Source organism: Anticarsia gemmatalis, chromosome 1 (assembly GCF_050436995.1).
Source record: "Anticarsia gemmatalis isolate Benzon Research Colony breed Stoneville strain chromosome 1, ilAntGemm2 primary, whole genome shotgun sequence".
Classification (NCBI taxonomy): domain Eukaryota; kingdom Metazoa; phylum Arthropoda; class Insecta; order Lepidoptera; family Erebidae; genus Anticarsia; species Anticarsia gemmatalis.
Genome location: NC_134745.1, coordinates 13620094 through 13647764, shown reverse-complemented (window position 1 = coordinate 13647764; position 27671 = coordinate 13620094). Strand labels below are relative to the sequence as shown.

The 27671-nt window shown below is 33.0% G+C and overlaps 1 protein-coding gene across 4 annotated transcripts in view; it reads left to right on the top strand.

Moving 5' to 3' along the window:
* The window catches only part of nAChRalpha6 (nicotinic acetylcholine receptor alpha6), a 125913-nt gene extending 104812 nt beyond the window's left edge, over positions 1-21101 (top strand). For 2 of the 4 annotated variants that reach the window (XM_076120979.1, XM_076120989.1), the window contains exons 5-12: positions 2572-2752; positions 6646-6721; positions 7013-7207; positions 9162-9248; positions 12255-12364; positions 12594-12820; positions 13090-13293; positions 14882-21101. In XM_076120979.1, the coding sequence (XP_075977094.1) occupies positions 2572-2752; positions 6646-6721; positions 7013-7207; positions 9162-9248; positions 12255-12364; positions 12594-12820; positions 13090-13293; positions 14882-14966 (1165 nt within the window). In that variant the 3' untranslated portion in view covers positions 14967-21101. Of the gene's footprint in view, positions 1-2571; positions 2753-6645; positions 6722-7012; positions 7208-9161; positions 9249-10347; positions 10435-12254; positions 12365-12593; positions 12821-13089; positions 13294-14881 lie in introns of all 4 variants that reach the window. The other 2 variants (XM_076121006.1, XM_076120997.1) reach the window with 2 other exon arrangements.
* Positions 21102-27671: the final 6570 nt, after the last annotated feature.

The following is a 27671-nucleotide window of genomic DNA, read 5'->3' as shown; positions in this document are numbered from 1 at the left end:
TATTAGCCGTGTTCATGAGTAAGATGTACACATAAATTTCTCTCTCGACTAGATAAATCTCTAACTGTATTATTCTGGAGCCTTCTCCTAATAAGAATACGTTTTATTAACGCAGGAATTTTGCGCTGGATTTAAACTTTTCAAAGCAAATACGAAAAGAATTTTAGAGTGCAAACTCACGGCAGACGTCGTGTATGACTCTCAGTACCACTTTCAGAACAAAAGACACAGCTTTTGCTTTAGAAAGCACTGAAACATTCAAAGTTATTTCACTAGAATTTTATCCACTTTCATACTGAAATTTTGTGGCAAAATACTTTGTACACGATTGAATTAAAAGCAAAGCACAAGATAAGGCACGTTCTCACCAGAAATCGTAAATATTAGCACAATCCGACTGGAATTCTATCACGAAATTTCAATCTGGCTAGTTAGAAGTTGAAACAACATTTTAACCAACTAAGTTACACTAAACATTTTAATACTTGACTAAATAAATCCCAAAGCATATTAAAATTAAACATGGCAACATCAAAAGTTAGTTACAACTAGTTATGGTCGGTAGTAACCGGTGTAAACCGGTATCTCGGTTTCATCGAGTTGAGAATCCTGGGACGGTGTTGCCAGACAAATTGCTATATTTAAGTCGTTTTCGTTTAACGTCTGAATGTTTAATTACTGTTTAAATGAAAGCTATGTACTTTGAGTGGAAGGTAATAAGGATCGGATGGATGGTGACAAAGACCTTTTGAATTGAGGTTACGCTTGATTGTTGTGTGGTAATTTTGTGTTTTGTAAGTAAGTAGTTTAAAGGTTTTTACTAGCGGAATGATTCTCGTAAAGAGAGCATCTTTTGTTTGAGTTGACTTGTATGAAATTGTGTGGGAACTTGGAAGTTAATATACTTGTATATAAATATATCCTAATTTTTGTTATGTAATAAATGAGACTAAAGGATATATGAGATTTTAAATTACATTATATCAAAAGATTAATGAGTTTCCACCTAAAACATCTTGTGCTAGAAGTGTGTAATGAAAAGTTATGGTTGTGTGTTACAAAATGGCAGATCCAAAAGTCCTTTTCATTTCCTCAAAGGACGCTGTAGGTGTCTGTGTGTGAGAGCTCGGCGACGAGATTGCTATAATTTTATACCAAAGCAAATAGAATAAGCAACATAAATTATATTTAAATTGCAAATGCGTAAAGCTTATGATATTATGCGTAATTCAAGTATATTTTTAATCTTACCTCTCTTCCATTGCTTTAATTTAAAACGATATAAAATATTAACGTTTTTATGTTTTTATTTTAATATAAATCTAATGTTATTAAATTGTATAATTTTCAGAATAGTGACAATACAGTAGGAGACACTCCCGAATGTGACGATTAGTACTTGTATTAAGTAACAATCGTTCGCGTGGTATCTCGTCTCCTACTTGGTATTGCCACACCTAAAAAATAAAATAAACGTACACGGCACGCTAGTCGCTGATTTGGACACCACTGTCATCCTCTCGCTTGCCAGACACCTTTCAGAGTGCAAAACGTTCCTCCTTTTTAAGTTTTCTAAACGATAAAAGAACGAATGTTTTGTGTGTCTGGTGAGCAAGAGGGTGATGTCGTGCTGTTAATGATAAAGATACTTCATATTCTACTCTTGTCATTGACAGCACTCTAAAATAACGTCCCAGATGAATCTGAAGCACTGAATATATAAACCTACTAATTAAAATAAACGCTTTATTTTAAAAGCATATTTGCTTTTGACAGAGCTTTAATTATAATCAAATAAATCTTCTAAGTACTTAATTAAAGCTACTTTACTTTTTAAACTTAAAATAAATTCAAAGTTGTTAATACAACGGTTTTCTTTGATACTTATTAATCATTATTTTCTTGCGACTTCACTGAAGCTTTTTAAATTTTATTTCACATAATAATGTTTCTTCAATGTTTGGCATTCTAACAACTTGTTAATTTACGATATAAGGACCTTTTATATGAATAAATAAGATTTCTCATATGCATTGCGTACAAAGGAATTTTTAATTAAATTACAAAGGCTGATCAAAGAATGCTCTTAGTACCCAAAATTCGTTTGCCATTGTGTGGGCTTGATAAGGGTCAGTTCATCTAATTTATTTCTGTAAAATTTCCTGGATAATTCATTTATTACAATCTACCTACATTCATTATCTTTGAATGAGAGGAACTCAACTTTGAAAACAATAAAGTGTAAACTCGTTGCTTGCAAAATTTTGGCTTTAGCAATACTACTAAGAATTCCATTCTGTATTCAAATTGGTTCGCTGTTTGAAATGTGACAGTTGACTGCTCTAATTTTTCAGCCCGTCCAATCAGACATTATTCGTTAATTTAAATTGACAATATGGACGTTTTTTACTGTTGTAAATGAAAAGCAGCCTTTTTTGGTCCTCGATAATAATTCTATTAATACATTTATAAGTAGGGAATATGGTTTGTCAAGCAAAAAGTCGAACTAGAATAATTGTAGAATACCAGATGTATGATAAAAGCTAAGACAGAATTTGTATTGGTACATAGTGCTGACGAAGGTTTTGACGGGACGTACCAGACCAACGTGGTGGTCAGAAACAACGGCAGTTGCCTGTACGTGCCGCCAGGCATATTCAAGAGCACATGCAAGATAGACATCACTTGGTTCCCCTTCGACGACCAACATTGTGACATGAAGTTCGGTAGCTGGACATACGATGGCAACCAGGTAGCGATATTTTACAACGCTCAAAGTTCTTCGCTCAAAGTATTACTAAAAAACTACATTTCTAATTCACTTCACGTATTTAGTTGTTTACACACGCGGTAATTTTATTATCTCTTTAGCAGAACGTGGCGATGCAAATTGTCATTTGAAGGTAGTTATGGACTGTATAATTTAGCTCTTAACTTAATCATCTCAATCACGAGCTAAATTGCACATTCTTTTGCTTAATTCAAATCGTTGCATTACTCCACTCTGTGAACACGAGTCGTTCAACACTGTTTTCTTAAGAGGTCAACTTAGTTAGAATTCTGCTTATATCTTCAGTGTAAATTGCGTACGATATTTGCATAAACACACAAGCTGCGGATTCACCTGCCTAGTTTAAGTTTAAACTAAGATTTATCGGTGTAAGCTTAATTTCCTCCAAGTTCTAATATGCAAAATGTTTTAGGCTCTATTCTAATATTCGAGCAGTATAATATACCTGTGTCAGACCCTTCCAGATCTCTTTGGTAGATTAAATACCGTGATGGTTATTTATTACTGTTACATATTTAGATGCCTCTCGTGCGTATCTTGACTTGACAAAATGCTTTCACCAAATAAATGTAAATTATTATGTCGGTGAAGAAAACGTTGCAAGCTCACTGTATTATTCTTTTCTAAATTATATTATTTGATGTGTAAAATTAATACTTAGTTAGAAATATAATGAATATTTTATTTCAATCCAGGGATTTTGCTAGCTATTAAATTTGTACTTAGACGATGTGATTATATAAAACACTGACTTTCAAATGACTGCGTTGAAAGTCCCTTTGAGACAGTTTTATCTTAAATACAAAATAATTCAAAATGAAAACACTGGCAGGTAAATCCGTAGTTGTTAATAAAAATAATTAAACTCAACTTTGGAAAGCAAAGCAATAAACATCTTTTCATTAACAAAGCGGATAATTTCGAGGTTCATTACAATTAATTACACTTAAATTAAGGAGATTTAATTACATTATAACATTACAAATAACAGCAGCCGTGGCTGAAATAATTAAATTAAACGATTGCGCGGATGAAATTAATTAGACTAACGTTTAGGCTAGGAATAAATACTGGTAAATAAGGGAACCATGTGAGAAACCAAGGATATTATAATATCCTTCAAGTTTTGTATGTACTATTTTGCATGGAGCAAAATGAAGCACTGTAATATAAAACACGATTCGAGCCGCCATACGGAAAACTGTTTGTGTAGTTTGTGTTGTACTTTGTTGTGTTATTTGTTATCACTTGTTGAATAACGTTTTGTTGCAAATGTCATATTTAAATGTGTTTAGAAATGCATTATACATTTTTATTTGGACGTGTTAGGTGTGTAAAATCGCTTAGATCTGCATTTTATTCAAATGTACTATTACATTATAATAAAGGATTAACGTTTGGAAGAAAAGAGGGGAGGCCTTTGCCCAACAGTGGGATACATAAGGGGCTAATAAAAAAATTAAAAAAGGATTAACAGCTTTTTAGTAACATTTTACAAGCATCACGTTAATACAAAAGTAATTATTTTTTGAATTGGGTATAATTGTGCTTGAAAAATTAATTAATTTTTGTCATTACGACTAATTTAAAAACATTTATTACACTGTTAATGTTATTGTGTTATTATAATTGAAATCGTTGAGTGGTTCATTATTACTCTCAATTATTCCGCTCGAGCAGAGAAATTACTGTAATTGTTATTTAATTGTTAAACATTGAATTATAATTATTATTGTAAATGTAGTTAACATGAACTTAGTTTATAATAACGCTAATATTATTTATTAATCGCTTCTATTATTTTGAGAGAATGAGTAAGTAATATTATAATTTTGGTAATTTTGGTCAAAATATTCTATTCTAGCTATAAATAAAGACTTTTATATTTTTTACAGAATTGATACTTAAAAGATTGCTTCGTTTAATGATGTAATGAACTTTTAAAAGTGCAAGTAAAATAACCAGTTAATCAGAAGTACGCAAATCGGTTTCCGTTTACAAATATTCTATAGTTCTGCAAGTTCAAAAGTGCAAATTACTCGATCTGAGTATTTTATCGTAGCTATTGAAATAGTTGCAGGGCAGTTGGAAGTTAATGGTAGTCACATTAATGTAATTCTGATAAATATTTTAAAGATATTTTATTTCTTATCAAAAGCGTTGAACACACATAAATTCTGTCTAAATTTAGCTGTTTTTTGTTTAATTGAAACGTTATTCAACACTGTAACCTCTAGACGTTTTTACTTCTATTGAAACATGTTTGAAATAAAAAAAATTGAACTATTTCGAATAATTTAGCTCAAATTTAGATGTTCCAATTCTTTTTTTTAACTTTGTAGTGAAATTATATCGTTTTATTTTTATTTAGAGCTCTTTTGATGTAGTTTTTTTATTTATGTAGATAGCTGTGTGTACATTATTTTTATTGATGTGAAACTTTTAATAGTTATTCAGTAACTAGTTTTTATTTTTATTGCTGTAGTTTGTTAAATTTATGGTCAGTCTTTTACAAAGTTTATCGATTTAGCATTCAAAGGCCTTTTTGAAGTTCAACTTAAATTGTTGAAGGCATTTTTTGGTAAATAAATAATTGAACAATTTTTTTTGGTAATATATCAAAAACATTGCAACAAAATTATATATTTTTGGGCAAATTTATAGCATCTAGAAATATGACATGAAATCTAGAAATCAAAGGAATAAACGAGAATAAAATTTAAAGCTGAAAAAATACATTTTATGTTTTTGTTGGCACTCCATCAAAATAGCAAACAAAAGCTAATAAGTATATTAGAAAAGTGTGTCGTAAATATCATGAACATTGAGTGATAAGTTGTTAAATAATTCCGCAGTGCCCGAGCGCGTCTCCAAGCTCATTACTCTAGTTTCACACCATGTGTTTGTTGTAGACTTAATCTAACTTTGCCTTCGTCCTATAATTTTACACAACTTCTATTATGAGTAGATTTAGAATTTGAACGCGTTCACCCGAGGAAATTGGATTATCTACCTTAATTGCCGTTTTAGTTCTATAAAGGTTAATTGCTATTTGTAGATGTGTTTTTTGTTCAGATTGTGGAATGACCAAAGTCTATTCTTTTGTTTTGGTAAAGGCTCTCGCAGACAATTGATGGTTGATTGCAAATTCACTGTTATTATATCGCGCGTGATCGCAATACTGAATATAATTGATAAGAAGTGACTGGCTTATTAATGCCTTTGTACAGATTGAATGCGAGAGTTTTATCAGTTTATTGTTCAAGTAGATTAAAATCCTAGCTTTAAAAAATTACCTGTTCATAGTAACGTTTAATTTTTGTTGTAGTAGTGTAGTGTAGTGTAGTTTTATGTGTTTTTGTGTATACAGGTGTATAATAATGTTCCGTATGGCGGTGGTTTCTACTCGAAACTGTATGTAGCATGTTCTTGCATCCCTTCCCTGTCTTGCATTAGAGGTTCTCACATTTCCCTTCGCTGTAACTGAAATATTAATTGTGAAATATAAAACCTTAAGTACGCAGGATCAAAGTCATTTTCCAATAAAACATTTGAAGCGACAAATTCTTAAGCTGTCAAATTTAATAATAAACCACGAGACATTTGTAAGTTATCCGAAATTTGATTATCTGATAAAATATGCAAACGGGATGGAATGAGGAAAAAATGATAAACCATTTCATTACGAAATTTCTTCCTCAACGGCAATCAATTTGGTTAACAGGCTTTATGAAGCAAATAATGCCGAGGGTTTGAATTTGATCCTGCTACGGTTTGCATGTTCATTTCTTTGGTTAGGATTGTTTGTGCATCTTGTACGTTTATGTGTGTACTACACGATGTTTCCCCGGCAGTTGGACCTCGTGCTTAAAGACGAGGCAGGCGGTGACCTCTCAGATTTCATCACTAATGGGGAGTGGTATCTGATAGGTAAGTAATATTTCAATTATATGTATCAGTTCTTCTTCTTCGACAATATAAACAAAAATATCGTTGTTATTTCTTTCGTTATTGATAGGTTTATTGTTTTCTTCAAAATCTAGGTCAATATTATCTTATTTTGATTGGCGACTATCACATTTCGTTTTAGTTTATCAACAAATATTTTTTTGTTCTAAACGGGAATATCAATTTTGTTTTATAAACATTAGTTCATGACTTTATTAACAGAACAGACTGATATTAACAATTATTGTTTGTTACTTACTTAAAATTTCACAGGCATGCCAGGCAAAAAGAACACAATAACATACGCGTGCTGTCCAGAACCTTACGTGGACGTAACATTCACCATCATGATAAGAAGACGGACCCTCTATTACTTCTTCAACCTGATCGTGCCGTGTGTACTCATTTCGTCCATGGCACTCCTCGGGTTCACACTGCCACCTGACTCCGGAGAAAAACTCACCCTCGGTCAGTATAAACAACACTTAGATAATTTATTACAATACGAAGAAAATCTGCTTTGTTGTCAACTGAATAATGCGAAACGTAGAGTAAGCAAAGAGGTACGGAAGAACGGAGCGAAATCGCGTTCCATTTTCTTATCTTGAAAAGGCCACAATGTGCATATTTGTATCGTATGAATATATACGATATACATATAGATACAATGATATGTGTGCTGATGTACTCGTACTCTCAACTTTGTACTAAAATTTGATGTTTATGTGTTGTCTAAAGTGATTTTTAAGCAGCAGCTTTCAAGGTATAAAAACGATTTTTTAATACAATGACAAGAGCGTAAAAACGTTTCACAATTTGATTTTTTTATCTTTCTTTAACGCGAGATGAAATATTCGCCGAGATTTTCGCTTAGCTAGGAATTAAATATTAAATGCTCAGTCATACTCAGATAGACGTAGCGACGAGGAAGTCAATGGCGCATACAATGAAAGATTACATGAAAGATCCAGCCGACATCCAGCGAACTCCTATAATTTGTAACTAAAGATCGTTCATGGTCCATAAAAGACAGTTTTACAATTTAATTATAAGCGATGAGACTCGAGTATTTAAAAGCAGCTCTACTGGAACTAAGAACGTACTTAAATTTAATGGGGTAACGTCTGAAGGAGGCGTCAGAATTATTATTGCACAGACTAGAAAATTGGCCTTGTTCGCCGGCCTCAGATTCGAAGTATCATTTACGCTTGAGTTACTTACAAACATTTCTGGGGCTGTTTAATCATTGTTACAGTTCTTAATTATGTTTGTGTGACAGTCCCGAGTTAGAATGTCTAACAATTCTAAAATTACGTTTGTAGAGTTTGGAATAATGGATTGCTTAATTTAGTTTTCTCTGATTGCGATATCCATTTAAATTATAATTGCTATATTAGATTAGTTTTTGGTAAAGTATCATCATTTTAGATGATTCAGTCAGTTATAATGAAACTTATTATTCCTAATGAGGGTTTGGAAAGGTTTTTGGACATTTTAATGTGAGTAGTAAATGTATGGTTAAACATAGTCAAATATGTTGGCCGCTCGGCAGGTGTGACGATTTTGTTATCGTTGACCGTGTTTCTGAACCTGGTCGCTGAAAAGCTGCCTTCCACTTCGGACGCAGTGCCACTAATAGGTACCGCACTGTAGGAGCTAGTGACAGCGTAAGTGCACGCTGCTACCGTCGTTATTGCGGGTCTACCTCAAGGGTGCATTCTCGGACCGGTCATTTATTTTATTGCCCGCGCGCTTGGGACTGCACATTATGATCATACCACCGACTTATTCACCATAAATTGCCATAAAAAAAAATAACCTGTAGAGTTTTTAACACTTTTATTACGTACCAATTCGAAACTTGCCAAGAAATAATATTAAAACTGCGAGGCATACAAAAGCCAACGCGAAATTGTTTCGCTCCAACCAACTCTCAAAAAGCAATAACCAGTAACAAATATATTACGTTATTAATTTCGAACAACCGTAAACGCAACAAGAACCATTTAATATTACACTCTAGAAGCGAGAATTAATCAGAAATAATAAACGTGTACCGTAAAAGCCAAGAATTCGCGCCCGTACTGCTTGTTGAACGTACCAAAGGGGTAATAAAACTTTTAAGACCCGTACGGAAGCAGCGTGCATTGAAATGAATATTAGATTGTATAGAATGTGGTATGACTGTTTATGTGTTGGTGTTAGTTCCCCGAAACTTCGAGTCGAATATTCGCGTGAGACGGTAAGTGTGTTGGTGTAGATATCATTTCGGCACTGTCATCATCCATTAATGTATTGTCTAGGAAACAGGAAAACAATGCGATGATTAAACGATGACGGAGATGAAACACTACGGAGAGTTGATTTACGATGTGAGAGATGTGAGCAGCAGTAGGGGTGTTAACCTTGTGTTTGATTGCAGGAGTCACTATTCTTCTCTCGCTGACGGTGTTCCTCAACCTGGTAGCCGAGACCCTGCCACAGGTCTCCGACGCTATCCCCCTGTTAGGTACACTGCCCACACCTAACCCACACCATTCGTCCATCCCGCTTGTCTCCCACCTTTATTTTTCTCTTCATACTCATTACCTCCTGGTAATTTTATTTCATCTGTCTTCTCACTATTTTCCATTTTCTTTTAGCTCTCATTTTATTTGATTAAAACGAAATATAATTAACAGTTATTTTAAAACATTACAAGGAGTAAATTATGTACGATTTAAATTCATAAAATCATTGCGAGCTTAAACGTTGCTACTAAGTGGTTTCAAGCTTTCATTTTATTATCTATCGATACATTACGTCATTTACGTTAGACGGTATTAACAGTGCTTTTGCTTAAAGTGATGAGTTAAGAAAAAAATATTTATATTGGAAAGTAAATTACTAAAAAAAATCTTCATAAATATAATGACGGTATCTTTATTTTCCGTATTTTCTTAAAATTGTTTTGGGTTAACATATCTTGGAATCGATTCCGTGATCCTTTGCTTAAGCTTTGTCACTTGGTTACCATTATTTCGTTTATTTTATCGATACACTTTATGTAACGATACTAACTTTACTGATTTAAGTGGCATGGCATGTGATTTTAACTTTGACAAGAGCTTTTGGTAATAATGGAGGCTGAAGGTAAGTTGCGATATTTTTATCTAAATGTGTTTACATATTTATATATCTACTGTCTTCAATTATTTATGTGAACCCACTGTCTGATACGTAATCGATTCCATGGTGTTCGGATTTTGTGTTTGGATGTTCACCTTAAATGTTTTTTGGAAATTTTATACTAACGGTTTCATACCAAAGTCTCTGGATACTTGGAGGGTGGTGTAACTTTAGCGACATTTGGTAAAACCCTTCTACTCAAATAAAACAACAATCTAATAACAATGATAAAAGCCAGCGATAAAACCCTCTATAATAGTGTTTGCATGACTATCCTTATGTTTCGTTTATGATTTCACTTGAGCCCCTGATACCGACTCAGCACACGAACAGGACGAGATCATACCAACGATGTATAGACTGGATGCTACAATAGGTTTAACAATTGTAAATAGAATATTATTATTTTTTTGTTTCATAGTTTATATTAATCTTTGCAGGTGTTACAATTCTCCTGTCGCAAACTGTTTTCTCTCTATTGGTGGGACACGTCATCACAAAAACCTCTGAGGCGATCCCCCTAATAGGTGAGAAGAGTACCACGCGTTCCTTGACTTCTTTAAAAACTTAAATAAAAAATAACGATGAATAGTTTCAAACGAGAATGTGGCTCGAGGGACATTTTTAAGCGTCCAATCTAAAATGCCCCTCGGCTCGTTCGTCAAATACCAACTTAACAAAGATCTAAATAGATATTTTGCTTGAATTTTAAAGGAGAGCGTATAGTTTCTTATTTTTCTGTTTTCGAGTTGCATTTTAGAGTCTCGCCATCTCTCTGGAGACTGATCTATGCTTTTACAGCGCTCTTGCGGTTCCTTCGACACTTGAAATAGAGTTATTGCACTTTACATTCGTGCTATTGAAAATCGTAGCTATACAAAGTCTGTCTCAAAGTAACCTCTCAATACACTGGCATTCGATCTTCTTGTAATGTATTAAAATAATCTACTTGCAGATCTTTTCGTCCATTCATCGAAATTTCATTCTCAAATCTTCTTTACTCTCTTCGTTTATTTTCTATTGGCCTCTAGTAGACATTGGACACGCGACTACAGACGTCAGCTTCGAGCATGATTTAAAGTGATAATTAAAAATAAAAACAGGCAACGTGAATGCAAAACTCTCCTTAACTAAATGAGCTTCTAAATACTTAATTGCTTGTAGTTTAAAAGCAGGATTTAAAGTTAAACAACAGTTTAAAGCAACAAAGTGGATGCGGGTAGTGAGGGTCCAGTCTCCAAGTATCTCGTGAACTTCGGGTCTCAACTTTGTCGGGTCTGTTACCATCCCTGTAATTGACAAAATGATAAACTTATTGAAACGTTTGACAAAGGTATTTGTTAAGATAAAACTTTGTTCGGTTCATTCATGTATAGTTGAATTGTAGTTTTAGTTGGATCTGAATAGAATACGATTAGTTCTGTTTAACTATTCACATAGTATACATGTTCTTGAGTTCGTACTAAAACGCACTGAGCATTGAATTAGTGATAATGAATTCCTTTGTCAAAGCTTCGTCTCTTGTAACGTTTGTAACTAATAAAATGTTAATAACATTGAGATTAACTACAACACTGTTGCGAGAGACGATAAATTATAAATAGAAAGCGCTTGTCTAAAGATAATCGTTAATTTTATATTCGAGTAATATTTCAACTGACAGGCACTTTCTCTGGCATAAAATTATAAAAGTAGGTTATAAAGAAAATAGGAATCATAATTTGCCGTGTTTATTACATCTTTAAATTTAAAAAAAGATATATTTTGTTGATAAACACGACAGAATATCATAAAAACGTTGACTCATTAAGTTGATACCGTCAATGTAACGCATAAAAGCTAAAACTCATCTAAATGTAGATTAGAACATCGCATGTACAATTAAAATGCATGAATGTGGCTTTCTGTGTCATTGTTAATTAGATTATGTCATATCGCTATGGACCACGTGGTGTTATAACTAAAATTATGATCATAAAAATTAAAAGTTAAATCATTGGAGTACTTAATTTTCTCCTTGCCATTATTCTTTTGGGTTTTATGTTTCTTTTCACCTGCTAAATTAAGATGATGTGATTTAAGATACGTTTAATGCACAGTTCCCCAATAAAACAGCTTGTTTAACAATTGACTTTGTAATTTGTATTGATTAATGATTGTGCTTATTCAAGCTTTATTGTAAACAAGCATAGTAAGCAATAAAGTAACAGTAAAATTCTTGCTAGTAGACGAAAAAAATTACAATCTGTAATTTGTACCAAAAAAAATCTCTTAAGAATTAAGGTATCATCTATGTATATGTATAATTTGTTATTCAACGTGTAAAACTAGATGTTGTGTGTGACAGGGACATACTTCAACTGCATCATGTTCATGGTAGCTTCTTCCGTGGTACTGACAGTAGTCGTACTCAATTATCATCATCGTACAGCGGATATACATGAGATGCCACAGTGGGTGAGTACTTGATGAAACGCTCTTCATAAATCTAGTTTGGAAAATATTTTATGGACATTCAACACAAATACAAAAATATATAATATGTCGTGGGGGCCACGACATATACATATTTTTTAAAATTAATATATTTACCTTTGGTCGGAAATAAGTACTAATTTCTATTATACAGTTTATCTTTGCATTAAAACGACTCTATGAAATAACTTGACTATTCTTCTTGGATCAGATAAAAACAGTCTTCCTGCAATGGTTGCCGTGGATCCTCCGCATGTCGAGACCAGGGAAGAAGATAACGAGAAAGACGATCATGATGTCGAACAGAATGAGAGAGTTGGAGTTGAAAGAGAGGTCGTCGAAGTCCCTGCTGGCGAATGTGCTGGACATAGATGATGACTTCAGACACGCACCTCCGCCGCCGAACAGTACAGCGTCCACAGGGAATTTAGGGCCAGGGTAAGTACTACATTTTTTATTCCTTTAGTAGATAAATCTGTGATGAATAACAATTTTGCCAGTAGAAATTTATTTCACGGAACTAAATGCAGGGGCTTCCTATTTTCACACCACCGGGCCAGCTTAATTTGAATTTTATCCAGATACATTTTGCCTAGACCATTTTTTTCTATCATCAAGAGAATCTGCAAGAAAATTTTCCTTCCCTCAAATCTCATTAGACATTTCTATGCTAATACAGAGTTTCCAATCAGAATTTATTTGCCTAGGTGCTCAATATTCCGCACGGATTTCCGTCGTTCGTTCGTCCGTCCATCCACGATGGAGGACGTGGGCGGAGGGCTTGGCAGCCACCACAGGGAACTCCACTTGATACTAAGAGAACTGCAGTTCATCACTGCCAGAATGAAGAAGGCGGATGATGAAGCTGAGCTGATCAGCGATTGGAAGTTCGCTGCGATGGTTGTTGACAGGTGAGAAGACCACATTACCTAATAATTCTTTAAATAATAATTGATCTTTCATAGCTTAGGTTTTTAGTAATTCAAGTAATGTTAGATAGTTTTAGAATAATGTGGAACCTGTGAACGGTTTTTTAACATGGAACTAACTGATATATTCACGAAGGCATAATCTTTTTATTATCACTTCGTTTTAGATAAACGTGGTTACGTATGAAACGACGTTTAACGTTATATTATCATACCAGTATTCTCGCATTTATATAGCAATACAGAAATTGATAAAAACTGAAAACAGTACCTTTGTTGCTTGCTTGAAAACAAAGCCCGTTTCAAAATTCAGTACGCGATTATCGTTTGTGTAGATAAACGTTATTAACACATCATCTATGAAAAGCTTCGAGGCACACACGAGTATTCTCCCGGGAACAAATCTTACGATACGTACCGTGTTATGACGAGGATAAGAAATTGAAAGTTGAGGAAAAGAAAATATATTGGAATATGTTTTACCAATATTGGTTTCTATTTTTACGATTACTTTCTTGATTGAAGTATTTCTAATGGGGTTCCTAGACTTCTCCGTAAGAATTTTTGAACGAAGAATTTTATAGTGTTGAATTGTGGTAAAGTGTTACACCATAAGTTACTGTAATTCGGTCCTCACTATAATTTATAATAATAATAATGAGAACGATACCCTACAGTTAATATAATATCAGAAGTCATTATCACGAATAAGTATACATATTTTCGGTTTAATAGCAAGGGTTCGAGTTCTCCTAATAAATAACGAAAGCCCATGATATCCTTAAGTAAAGTAAATTGCTCTAGCAGCCGCACAAAATTTAATTAGGAGTGAAAAAGCTCGTAAAGTACGCTGGTTTTATGGCCACACGAGCTTTCATGCTGATCTGGGTATGAGTTTTACATACTCTCGTATAGTGGGGTGAAATGAAAAATGGAAAGTGTCGGCGTGACGTCATATTTTGTTCTTCGCCGTGTTGAATGTAAATCTTGAAGGAATGGTTTCATAAAAATCTTATAGCTTGTTTTAGTTGAAACTTTGTCTCCGTTTTACAACATAAAAGGGATAAAAGATACTATGTTGAACTAAAATGTGGCCTGTGTTAAAGAATAATGTATGAAGGTGTAACCCACATGTGTGAACGTGCCTTCAAATTTAACAATGAAACCTACTTAAAATTCATAAAGAGTGGTTTAGTAATGGCTCAGAAAGTGGGACAATATTACATTTTATATGCGATATGCGCTTATTGTAGCAACGCCAGACTTTCAGCATCGTTAGGCGCTGCATAATAAAAATCTATCTAGCTTTTTTTCACGAGTATTTTATAGAGACTAACTTTGTTCATTGTTCAAAGCAAAAATCAATATTGCCTACATCTACTAAGCTTAAAGGTCTATCTTATCCTGAGGTAAGGAAGGTGATGCTTTTAATGTTAACAAAATTGACAGATTACCATCATGAGAACTTGTGATAATGATAATTTGGTCACGGCTAGTTTGGAAACCTTTCGTTTAGGGATCATAATAATATAGCTATTTATATTTTTTCATATATTATGTTTGTCCGTAGGTTTTGCCTGTTCGTGTTCACACTTTTCACAATCATCGCGACAGTGGCTGTCCTGTTGTCGGCACCGCATATCATCGTGCAATGAACCAACTACACGTGCCCCCCGGGTGCGCCCGGCGCAAGTATGAGAGAACTAATTATTAGATTGCCGAATGTAATTATAATTGATAATATAATTAAAATTAATACGTGTTTGAAACGCACACGTCTCCATAACAAAGTCTTAAGACATTAAATTATGATAAATTTACATGCATTAGTTAAGTGTGATGTTCATGGAAATTTCAATTTGCTGATTTCTAATAATGTTATTATTGCTAGTAATAATTTAGGAATTGATTTGAATGTAATTGAAAACATTGATGTAGGGAATGTTACTTTTGGATCTTTACGTAATCAATAGAATCGTATTTTCGTTTCTGAAATAAACGAAGAAGCAGGTGAAGTCAAATGAAATTCCCATGAACAATTATTAAAAAATGTGATGTTGAATAGGATGTTATACAGATAAATGTTGATGTGTATAATTTGTTAAAAGAAACAATATAATTACTACTTTTAAACGATTAATATAAACGAACTAACGAGGTTTCAGTTGAAAGGACGGTCAAGCTTGAGGCACAGAGTTGCACTAATTTGGAAAAAGAAATCGTGAAAGTTTCCCTCGGACCGGAGTTGGGTGAATTATAAGGGTTTGATCAAAAAAGTTTGCACAAACTTCGATATCAAAGCTTAAATTAAAAATCGCATAAATTAAAGGGAAGGAAAAGTTTTTGGATAAACAGATGGCATCCTTTTACACGTAATGAGGGATCATACGATGGAAAACGACCTTAGGGTATTAAGTAATGTACATAATGGATCAAATATCGGTAGAGTCAAGTCACAATAGATACTTTACGATTTAAGATTAATCCATTCGATTTTAGAATTAGCGACAATCGCTGCCCCTGAATCGATTCGAATCGATTGCAAATGTGTTGTCGCATCGATTGTAATCGATACGTCTTAATTCGGTCAAATCGGACTTTTAGATACGGATGAGGGAGTAAAGTAATTAATAAAAGGGAACTACGAAGATTAAATCCAGGAATTGTTAAACAGTTGTGGAATTGATAAGAAAAATCAACAATTAAATGGAACCAAAGATAGAATAGGTGTAGCATCAGAGTGTTGATATAACAAATAATTAGGACCGACTTTAAACTGAACATAACGAGATAATCGATAGGAATTTTTAGTTGTAAAGGAGATTACATCTCTCGTGTCGATAAATGCTCACTAAACTATCGATAGAGTAATATTATGATAATGTTAATATTAATACTATGCGTTTCAGATAAAGTTATGACTTTCAATTCGCCATTTTACATTAGCTTTTCTTACTAACCTAAGAAAATTTTTCATATCGTAGTTTATGTTACGCGACGTAAGCGAATAGACATCTTGAATATCGACGTAAACAAAATGGTGGACTGACAGACGTCATTATATCTGAAATGTACAGTATATCGATATGAGAGTAAGTCCTTAGCACCAAAAATAGCAAGTACTTAGACATCGGTTTGTGTTAACACTTAGAAAATGTTATGCTTAGCAGAAATATTACAAGCTGTTGTTATCAAACAATCACGTAACCGTTATAAAATGTACATACAGATTATCGCGATGTGTATTTGTATATAAATTTTAGAAAAAATCGGAAAAAAGACTAAAATATGCATTCTTCACACTTAGTAAATAACAACCAGTCTTATTGGGCGGTGATAGTATACTATTGCAAACGATTACTTGACTCTTTACACCTATTTCTTAATAAGTGATTGTACTATCAAACTATTTTGTGAACACATCGATAGTTGACATTCGAAAATGGTTCGCCCAGTAAGACGTTTGACGACACTAAGACGAATAAAAAACGTTTTTTAATTCAAATCGAATGTTCTCGATTTCGAATTCGTCTCGTGTCTATTCGATTATAGAACCTTTTAGCACATACTGTAGCATCTATATAATAGTCGTATTATTTAAAAAATAACAATTTAAAGTCTTTATCTATGTCCGTTCCTCAATTTCGCTCTTATAGATGTCGTGATAGCCTAGTGAATGTCGTGTCCCTTGATTTAAGCTAAAATTATAAAGGAAAAACTATTTATAAGGAGGCTCACTAAAACTTAGATTTAAAATTACGCATCTCTGTGTGTTTTTCGCGGTACTTTTGTTAACGGTAAAATGTGTTTTTAAGTAAAATTTATGAGTCGGCTGTACCTTATTCTTGGAACGTTGAATTCTGAAAGGCTTAGGAAATTAAGTGTCTTAAGAAAAAGGTACGGCTCTCTCATTAACTGTATTTGCGAGAATTTTATATAAAACCTAATTATGTTAATCGTTTCCGAGATTATGAACGTTGTTATACGAACATTTGTTTTAAACAGTGTGGTGCTGAAATATATCATGTATCAAAATAACTTCTTTTGAATTGCATATTTATTGTCGTAAGCGTTCATTTAAATTTCAAAAACCCTATTGTTATATTTGATTGTGAACATTTCAATTCGGAAGTGATGATAAAATGAAATTGTAAAATTAATTGATATATTTAATTAGATTTGTTAGTGCCAAAAATAGGGTTTATAAATATTGGAGTTAAGTTGGAATTTTAGGTATAAACGATAAAGTTGAGAAGTTTATTGTAAAGAAAAAATAAAAAACGAACTAGGGACTTTGTTAACATGTAATTTAACGGGTTAATGATGTTGGGCCGCGGCTACGGGTTATTCAGCCAATTTTAAACTTATTTTATTTAAAAAAAATAAATGAGAGGTTGTGAAATCGAATGCGACGCCCGTGGTAGCGGTTCAAGGATAAAATATAATAAAAATATTAATAAAAAATGAGTAGAAACGATCTACGATATAATAAAAGCCGAATAAATGAAACGCCTGCATGGGACCGGGTTAGAATTTAAACGTACAAAATGAACTGACGTACACCACTTCATATGCGATGCATACACATTTAATGCGGTATTTATTTTCATCTGTCACTCTCTACAATGTTATAGCAAAATTTATTATATTTTGTACAATATTCACACTTTTCTAACATTGCAAACGGTGTGGGGAAACTGAATCACGTAGAAATGATTCAAAAATATGTAAAAGGATTTAGATGGTATTTTCAGTCGAGGCTATTTAAATAAATGGGTTTGAAGCTGTACTCTCGCTAATAAAAGGATTTGGATTCGTGATTGAATGTATGCAGTTTCAAAGATCGGATGCATTTTGATTGAAATGCTAGTTTTTTTGTTTTATCACACTAGGGAGAAAGAGAGGGAGAAGAATATCACCAATCAGCATAACGATCTTGTATTTCTATCTTTGTCATTACAATAAAAGTAGCTTTGATTGGCCACTTGGTCTCCAAGAGCTTGTTTTAAAAAAAAAATGTTTTAAAATTGTTTTTGTTTCTGTCCGTTTTTCTCGTGTGCCAGTATCCTCACACCATTTGTAAAACTCTTAACTATAAACCTATTTCCGAATTTCACTTTTAACACTATGGAACCATTTTACACGTTGTCCTATATCTACACTTATATATTATACATCTTTATATATTTTTAAAGTTTGTATGGCATATGACTTGAAGAAACAGTATTATTTTCAAAAATTGACATTTAAAATAGCCTTTCTGGAATAAAATGGAGGTCAAAATTTTTCGAAAAATTTTCTTTTTTTGTACTTTCATATGTCATACGAACCACACATACTGCACAACAGTAACTTAATGCTTTAATCGTGAAACAGGTATTTTGGATTTCCATGTATATTTCTACTTCAGGACGCTAAGGTTTTAACTATTTCGAGTTTCATCTACTCTTGTTTTAGTTAGCGGTAAGGGATTTAAATATTCTCATTTAGATATTGCCAAGGAACTTGACGCCATTTTGCTCTTCATTTTTTGGTAGGTACTATGATTTTTGATTTAGCTCAATCAATCGTAGCAATCTAAATGTTTGTTCAGTTGAAATAAAATTTTCATCTCACACTACTAAACATACATTTGGGATTAACAACTTTCATCATTTTTGAGTTCTTATTCTGAAAACATCAGTGCAATACATTGTTTTTACTTTTCTTGCTAGCTTTATTGTACGTACAGTACTATTGTATGTATAGTATAAAAAATTTACAAACTAATTAATCAAGCCATAATTCTTATTTACACTGATTCAATAAAAATAATTTCACTTTTCCCAAAACTTTCAACAAATACCAACTTAAAAGTGAAACACGACTCGGAAGGTATTTTTTATTCTATTCCAAATAAAATACCTTTACAGCAGCCAAAAGTTTAAATCGTACGGTATCTTGAACGCCAAACACTGTCACCTTGTTTGCAGTGACATCTAGAACGTTCTCGATACGGGAACTATTGACATTCACTGGTTCACTCACTTGAAAGACCGTACAGGAAAACCCGACGAAATAAAGTTGGTACATGTTGTTCAGAAGATGTGTGGATAGGTGACATTTTATTTTGGTTGGGTTTTTTATTGGAAGAATTCGACTTTTGAAATAGCTTTTTGTATGTTTTTGGAGATGAAATGCATGCTTTTTAATTTTAAATTTAGATTTTTCGGTTTACGATACATTTAAAGGTTTTAGCTGCGCGTATGAAAATAAAATCTCAACTAAGGACTCTTAAGTTTTTAGTGCATTCTTTTTTTACACCAGCTGTTAGAAAATATATGTTGAATAATTTTGTTATTTCTGAACACAATTATGGCTTTTTATTTATTTATTTCTACGTTTTATAATATTAAAATCTCTAGGCATAGCCATGATTTTATTTTCAAAAATATTATCTATTACTTAGGCATTGCTAACACTTAACTATAATTTTCTTAACGTTTCGCCGCAGGCTTCACCAGCCAATTATTTTTTTCAAAATATTCAGGCTTTCAAGTTCCCTTGGCAATAAGTGTTACTTCTATCTCACAGTTTTCTTATAAAACGTTACACATAGTGTGTGCTCGCTTAATCACCACTTTTGTACGCAATTAAACATATTTACTTCTCGTATTATCCGATATTGAGACGGGTTTAGCTTTCCAAGCCATTTTTTTTCATGTATTTGTATCGAAGCTGAGTAGAAAAGTAAAAAATTAGGCGTTATAATGAAGTCATCAGAATATCGCAATTGCGCGTGTATCGTAGCTTCTATTTCCACACGGTACAATAATTTGCGTTATCTTTAAATATCTGTGTTAGGTAGGACCATACCTTGTGATCTTTATTTTTATGTCTGTAAAAAATTAAACGATTTTCCAATAATTGAGTTGTCTTTCTAAATCTGATCAAAAAAACTATTCTTAATGTCAGCGTCATTCCCAATAAAAAAACCTGATAGTCAAATTTGCGATCTCAACAGTCAAAATTATAATAAACTATCGTATTATTTTACTATACATCATGTTTCAAATACAAAACTAAATACAGAAAATATAATTTCTGTGATATTTTCTTTACTTCGTCTGATAGTTTTCTGAGTAAGAGGATTAATTAGCGAGTGAATAGGTACTCGAGCTTCTGTGTACCACTTAGTTCAATATCAAGCAGATAATTATATTATATACATTTTGCTATTAGTATGAGTGTTAGTGCTTTTACCATGAGCAATATGCATTTAATGACTACAAATGACACGAATAGTATATGTTATGCTTGTTTTAGTAAATATTTTTAGTTGGGTATCAAAATCTGTTAGTTTTGGGTATCTGTTAACCCTCTGACGTCATATGTTTTACCCTAAATGGCCTTTGGAGAGCTAAACCGTCATAACTTACGAAAACGTAGAACATCGACCAATTTCTTTTCTGCAAACGAGCTTCTCATACAACATTTATTTTCCTACATCATAACTCCGCATTGTGTTCCTGTGGCTTAACCATAGATCAAAATAATTAATTAAAATTAAAATAAAAAAATTATGACTGCAGTAAGTTGATTAATACATCCGCGAGTAATGTAAGTTTATAATGAAAAAGCCCCTATGGAGGTTTTTATAATAGATGAAAAAATAATAAATAATAAAATACAAAGGTAAATTTGTAAAATAAACGGAACGGGTAAAATATTTATTCGTTAAAATTGACTATCGTAAGTAGTATTCGATTTGTATAAAACTAAAATAAATTAAAGCAATCTGATTTATAATACGTCTGTTGTTTTATTTTACACCCTGTATATCACGTTATGTAAGTGAACACTTGTAAGATGTATAAGTGCTGAAATCACGGAGACAGACGCAGTGTAGACATAGTCATCGATTACTAAAATAAAGTTGTGTTATGGAAAATGTATTTTTCGTTACCCCTGAATGAAACAATATAAACATTATTCCTACACTGTAAAAAATGTTTACTTCGAAAAAACGTACTTTCAACGAATTTTGGTTTGCTACACATCTTAAAGGATATAACAGCACTAAATTGATTTGGCTTTTAATAATAATTCTATAATTTTTTTACATGCTCATTAGAATTTTTAGATAATGCTTAAACAAATAAGTAAACCTCCGTTTCACTTTCCCTAACTCTAGATTTAAATGACAATAGGGTAGTTGATTGCCAATCAGATACTCAGAAACTTTATGAAAGTTAGACACATTAGATAATCTTTATGAAATGTCAAAATGAGTGCCTAATAAAATTTCAGTCAGTAATACCACTAGTAATACTGTTACTTTGATATTCGGTTGACCACTTACCATATGATAAAGAGGAAGTCAGTAATTATTTAAATTTCAACATTATTATCGAAAAAAATACAAAGCGTTAGCATTTTGGAGTAACTTTTACGAATGCAGGTTTAATCATTTTTCGTTAACCTATTGATTGAAAATGACGTAACATTTTTCAGAGTATTTGAGTTAAAACATTTGCGCAACTAGCTTATTCCAATACGGTTTCAATTTAAATTTCAATTAGTTACGAATTTGAAATAACTCGGCGAATCTCGTTAACTATGCCAGAAGTCTGTTAGTTTCCAATAAACGAACACGTACATTTTGTATGAAAAGCATTATAATATTCCATTTTGGCATTGTAATTGTAGAGTTAGAATATTATTTTAATAATTCATTTGATCATTGGTATAGAGAGAATAATGTGTGCTATAAAACATAGAATTCTAGTTTCACAGTTGACTAAATGTTAACCTTTCTACAAGATCAAATAACAGCAAATGAAGAAAAGCAATAGTCAATATTGCACCTGTTAAACAATTTAATAGATACTTACCCAAAAGTGGTACATCTGGACCTAAACAGGCACCAAATAAGAGAAAAAAAGTTAGTAAAATAGGAATATATCGGGATTAACTATGGAATTGTTACTACTAAATAAGGGTACTTAAATAATTAAAACATAATTGATGTAAGTCAACACTGTGTAAAAATAACATTGTGCCGAAGATTGTTCATCGGGAAGGGTTCGCTTTGAAAAGTTTTTTTAAAACTGTGAATCAGAAATAGACATACGAAGGCATTTATACCAGGAAGATGAGGAAACCTGTGTAAAGCCACTTAAAAAAAATATACAAGTAAGTACCTAAAGTTTAATTAGTAGATGTATCAAAATAAATCTTTTAGTCCAGTATCAAGATAACTTTCTAAGAGACCAAGCTAAACATAAAAAACGTAATCAAGATTTTATTATAGCTCCGAGACAGGTGCTTACATTAATTTTATAAATTAAGGAGCTAGGAGTACTCCTTGTGTCCTCCTCCTCTTAATTTAGACGTATAGTGTAGTGCAGTTTAAATAGTTTAAGACAAATTGATTTTCATGGTGCGGTGGTTTGAGTGGTAACTATATGGCTTAAAATACGTAGTCATCATGGGGTCTTATCTCACATAGAACAGAACTATTACCGACTTGATTGCCTCTGTGGTCTGGGTGCTAGAGAATACCACTTTAAACTAAGAGGTCTTAGGTTCAATTCTCAAGTCTTTGTGTGATCTCAATAGTAGTCTGTAATTAGGTTATGGTGTTTGATAGCAGCCAAATATAATATGGGATCAAAATTGAAATTATGTTGTATTGTATTACACCTGTATTGCTTGCACTTTCGACTATACCTACAGGTATGATGTACTTAGAAATATGACTAAAATGTATGCCTTTTGGAATTATATTCGCTTGTACATAAGTGCCTTTACAATCTGTTTCGGAATATATTTACGTTAAAACTTGGCCAGAGGTACACCGTCCAGATTAATATTATTACGACGGTTGGCTAGTTATTTTAATTTTCTTTTCGAGTACATAGAGGTAGGATTATTGTTTGTGGTGTTACCTCTTAAGACGAAACAATAACAACATTTTTAAGACCCCCTCTTTCTCTTTTATGGTTAGAATAATTTGGCCCAACCCTAAATTTATTTAATTCGTATGCTTGTAATTAAAAAAAATGGTAAATATAAATGGGCTTTTTATTCTTCAAAATATTCATTTTGTATGAGTGATATAACAAAATGGCAAATATTTCTTAACCCATAATAAACCTCATAGATAAAATGTTTCAAATTCCGAGAATATTTTGCCTTTTTACCGCAAGTAAACCCCTTTCAAGTTTGTGACGTGATAACCACATGCCGTACACAATATTGGTTATTTGACAGCCAAAGAAGAGGGGTGAAAAAAGGGGAGCATCTTTCATAGGGTTTGCTGAAGCTGCTTTTTAAATGTATATACTCATAATCTTATTTTTTCTCGTGGTGAAATTTAGTCAGTCTTATTGAATCAAATTGTAATTTTTACAAAGGGTGCAGAACTATGCATTTGATTGGTGTGTCACATCTACTGAAACACAAATAATAAAGTGTAGTTCTCTTATTGGAATTAGTGACGTACTACATATTATATTTCTTACCCTTGGTAATTTTTGGTAAGATTCTAGAAAAAAATAAAAGCAACTTTAAAATCATATTTTCCTAAATTTTCTTCTACTTAAAATTACTTGAAACGTTTACCAAGAACCTTTCCACCTCAATATCAAATCTTAACACTACCTTTCTCCCACATCAATGTCTCTGCCATTTTTACTCAACTTTTGACGCGACAGGCGGCAGGTGCGGAGTTATTGGTTATCTGACAGCCGACGAGGAGTGGGGGGGGGGGCTATGGGGGGCAATAGGGGGGGCGATCGATCCCCCCGGGCCCAAGTGACACGGCATTTTGGAAATCTATGAATCGCTCAAATTTTCACAGGTGTTTAAGGCCTATTCAATTTGTTAAGATTATATTTTTTGGCGAATGAAAGATTACCGTAAAATAGGTTGTTGCCAAAATTAGGGGAGATTTGTTAAATAATGTTTGAGGGTATTTTTATCAATCTGTTGGGACTGAGGATCAATTTTGTTTTGGAATTTTTAGAATGGTTTCGAGAGTTTCGTTGTACGGTGAATATATTTGAATTAAAAGTCGCAGGATTGATTTGAAAGGTATTTGAAGAAGAAATATTTTCGCAATATGTATCCAGACTTTACTTGTCTGTACTTGTTCTTAGCAAGTATAAATTCGCATCATCGAGCAGCAAGTATTGTTACTACATACTTAAACAACAGCCACTGTCAAACAGGAAAGCGCTACATGTTTTTATACCATCATAGGAGTTCAATACACAAAAAAAAGGCAAAAAGATACCAAAAAACGCGGCTCAAATTCCAGCACTCCCCAAACCGTGGCAGTATATCATACAGCGGGTATTAAAACTATCCGCCTGTCAATTTACCGTCCGTCGCGGCTTCAATGTTAGAATTATGCAAACGCTGCCTGCGTTCTAAATCGTTCAGCATTAAGGCCGCCTTACTCAATCATGTGGGGAGCAAGCTTAGAGCTTTCGCACAGAATTACAATATATCATTTAAAGATCTCAAATCAAGAATTAATAATAATAATAAATAAATTTAACTTATTACTGTCCAACTGCTGGGCAATGGTCTCGTAATAAGTGAGGAGCTTGGGGACTATTCGTGCCAAGAACTCTTCTAAAGAACTCTCGGGCATGCAAAGTGGCATCACGATGTTTGAAGGTGATGTTCCTCATCCGTTGGAACAAGCGATAATTATTTCTAATACACATATAACCTCGAAAAGACACTGGTGTGGTGCCTCGGGTTTGAACCGTCAACCACTTGCGTGGGAGGTACCAATTTATACCATTCGGCTATCACTGATCGAATCAAGTATTATTACTCTATTATTCCCAGCTTGTGCTGGCCAAGTGGTATGCTATTTCCCGAGCTATAGGCTACTCCCCCGCTAAACGTTATTTCACCTATTCTAAACAAGATTCGAAGTTTAGCTGAAAAAGCGTTTAAGAAACAGATTTATTTCTGCTATAATGATAATGGATTTTAACCGAGGATACATCTAAATGATTTATATTTAACAATCTACATAATTCCCACAAGATTAAAACAATTATATCATTAAAATATATAAATAGTCATTATTTTAAGCTTGCACTTTGTCCGCGATAGAGGTTTGATATGAATGTTAGTTATATACTAAGCTTGGACTCCATACAATATTTACTCATGTGTTAAGGCTAAGCAGATTAAAGTACTGGCTTTTATTTTCAGTCTGAATTTTGATTTGTGACCTAGATTTTTGGCGTGAATTTTGTAAAAACTAAATATGTACACGCGTATTATACTAAAGCACAAATATTTTCCTAGAATGAAAAGGCGTGATTGTATAAAAAAATGTTTACATAGTAATTCTAAATTTAAAATTATGCACATAACAATCACGCCGCTTATACCTGAAAAAGTAGGTAGAAGTGCAAAAAAAAAAAAAAATACTTTGCCCGACCTGGCAATCGAACCCGAGATCATGATCAACAGTCGGATACACAATCGACTGCGCCACAGAGATTGTTCAAAAAATTACACTTCATTACGGTAAATAACAATTACAAGTCTCTGTTTTATACTTTTCAAGTATAAAAAGACGACAAAAAATATAGCTGAATATTTCTTTTATAAATATGCAAATAAAAATTCAAAAATACAAACAGACGTAGCAACGAGAAAAACGTTTCCACTGGTCCCCAATTAATTGAGATTTCTTACAAATACTGTTGATGTCGGATCCTTAACACAATTATAATATTACAAATTGCCCTACTTACGATTTCTTAGAACATGTTTTCAACGCGTGTACCAAGTAGAGGGAAAATGAATATTATTTTTTTTATTATTGCTAGCTCCTTGACTACAAAGAATTTTGCATTATTTTTTATCATTGTTTATAATATATTTGTAGCAGAGTAAAATATATGTATTTGTTGGCATTTTAAGAAGAGAAGGAACAGCTGCAAGTGTACTTAGTCGATAGTAATTGTAAAGGCAAAGGAAGTTTTGGTCTGAGTCATAATAATAATTATAAATCCAAACACTTAGATTTAGATACTTTTTCGGATCGGTGAAGGGGTATTCAAAATTCCTGGTCCTCCTAGAGTATAGAATAAAAGGTAATAAGCTAAGAGGTACTCTTGCTGACTTTGTGTGCATTCATTTAGCAATAGCAGCCACATCAGTCAGCCCGTGGCCACGGTCGATGTAATTCGATCGAAACGTCGGGTGAACAAATAAGGTATTCTAACTTTTAACTTTCAATCGCGATTAAGACCCGTTACAACATAATATTAAAAAAGTAAAATGTTATATAACATTTCTCACAAAAGGTGTGTATCCTAGAAATAAAACTGAAACCTTGTAATCAGTAATCTTTTACAAAGCTGGACTATCGCAGACAATCTTAACAAAAAATCTCTTGAAAATTCTTAAATTTCGTCAAAGTTGGTGGATTAAGTAGAAAATTGACAGAAGGATTTACATGGAGGATTTAGGGACGGCGAAAGAGGGCGCCCTTATCGGTGATGTCCTTCAGAAGGTCGAAGACCTACCAACTAGTGAGTGAGATGTAAGATGAAAGAAAAAATAATCACATTAAAATGTAGTAAAGTTTTTTATAGACCTACAATTAAAACTAATTTATTTAGCGTAGAATATTGACTTTTAATATGAAAGAATCGAATTGAAGATACCTCGCACGTAAACGTACGTAACGTATGCAACGTACTGCACGCTGATCACTACAAAATTGATAAATACTTGGATGTATGGAGTAAAAATTACAGAAATTTATTAAATAAAAAAGCCGCGGAAAAAGTTGCGTAACAAGAAAATGTGGTAAGATAATAAGAAAATAAGTTCACAGAACGCGAATAACCTAACAAAATTCATAATTCGTTTACACTTTTCCACTCAAAAAATAAGAAGCACGGTAAAAGTACAGCCAAGTCCCTTTATATCATTAAGAGGAAAATGTTTTGGCACTCGCAGGAACAAGTGTTGGGAAGTTTTTCACTTAGTTGTAGAGTTTAACGACTTCCCCGGGACAGGGCCGGCTTGACCGACGCTTGAATCAGACGACATGAATTTGTAGCAGTTTGTTTCTTAAATGTTTTTGAAGGAAGACGATTGTGAGAAGTTCCAAATGTTCGTGGGCTTTGACTGTTTTTTGGTGGCTACTATCGTTTAGTTAGGTATCTAAACGATATCGATAACGATTCGTGCTTGAACAAGTTTTCGTGCTTAGACCACTGATCAAATTGTCACGGTAAGCATGTAAAACCATTTCACAGGATCTGCTATTTTACAAAAAAAAGGTAATTAAAGTAAATTTCTAGGCAATTACTAATGCGAAACTTCGCACT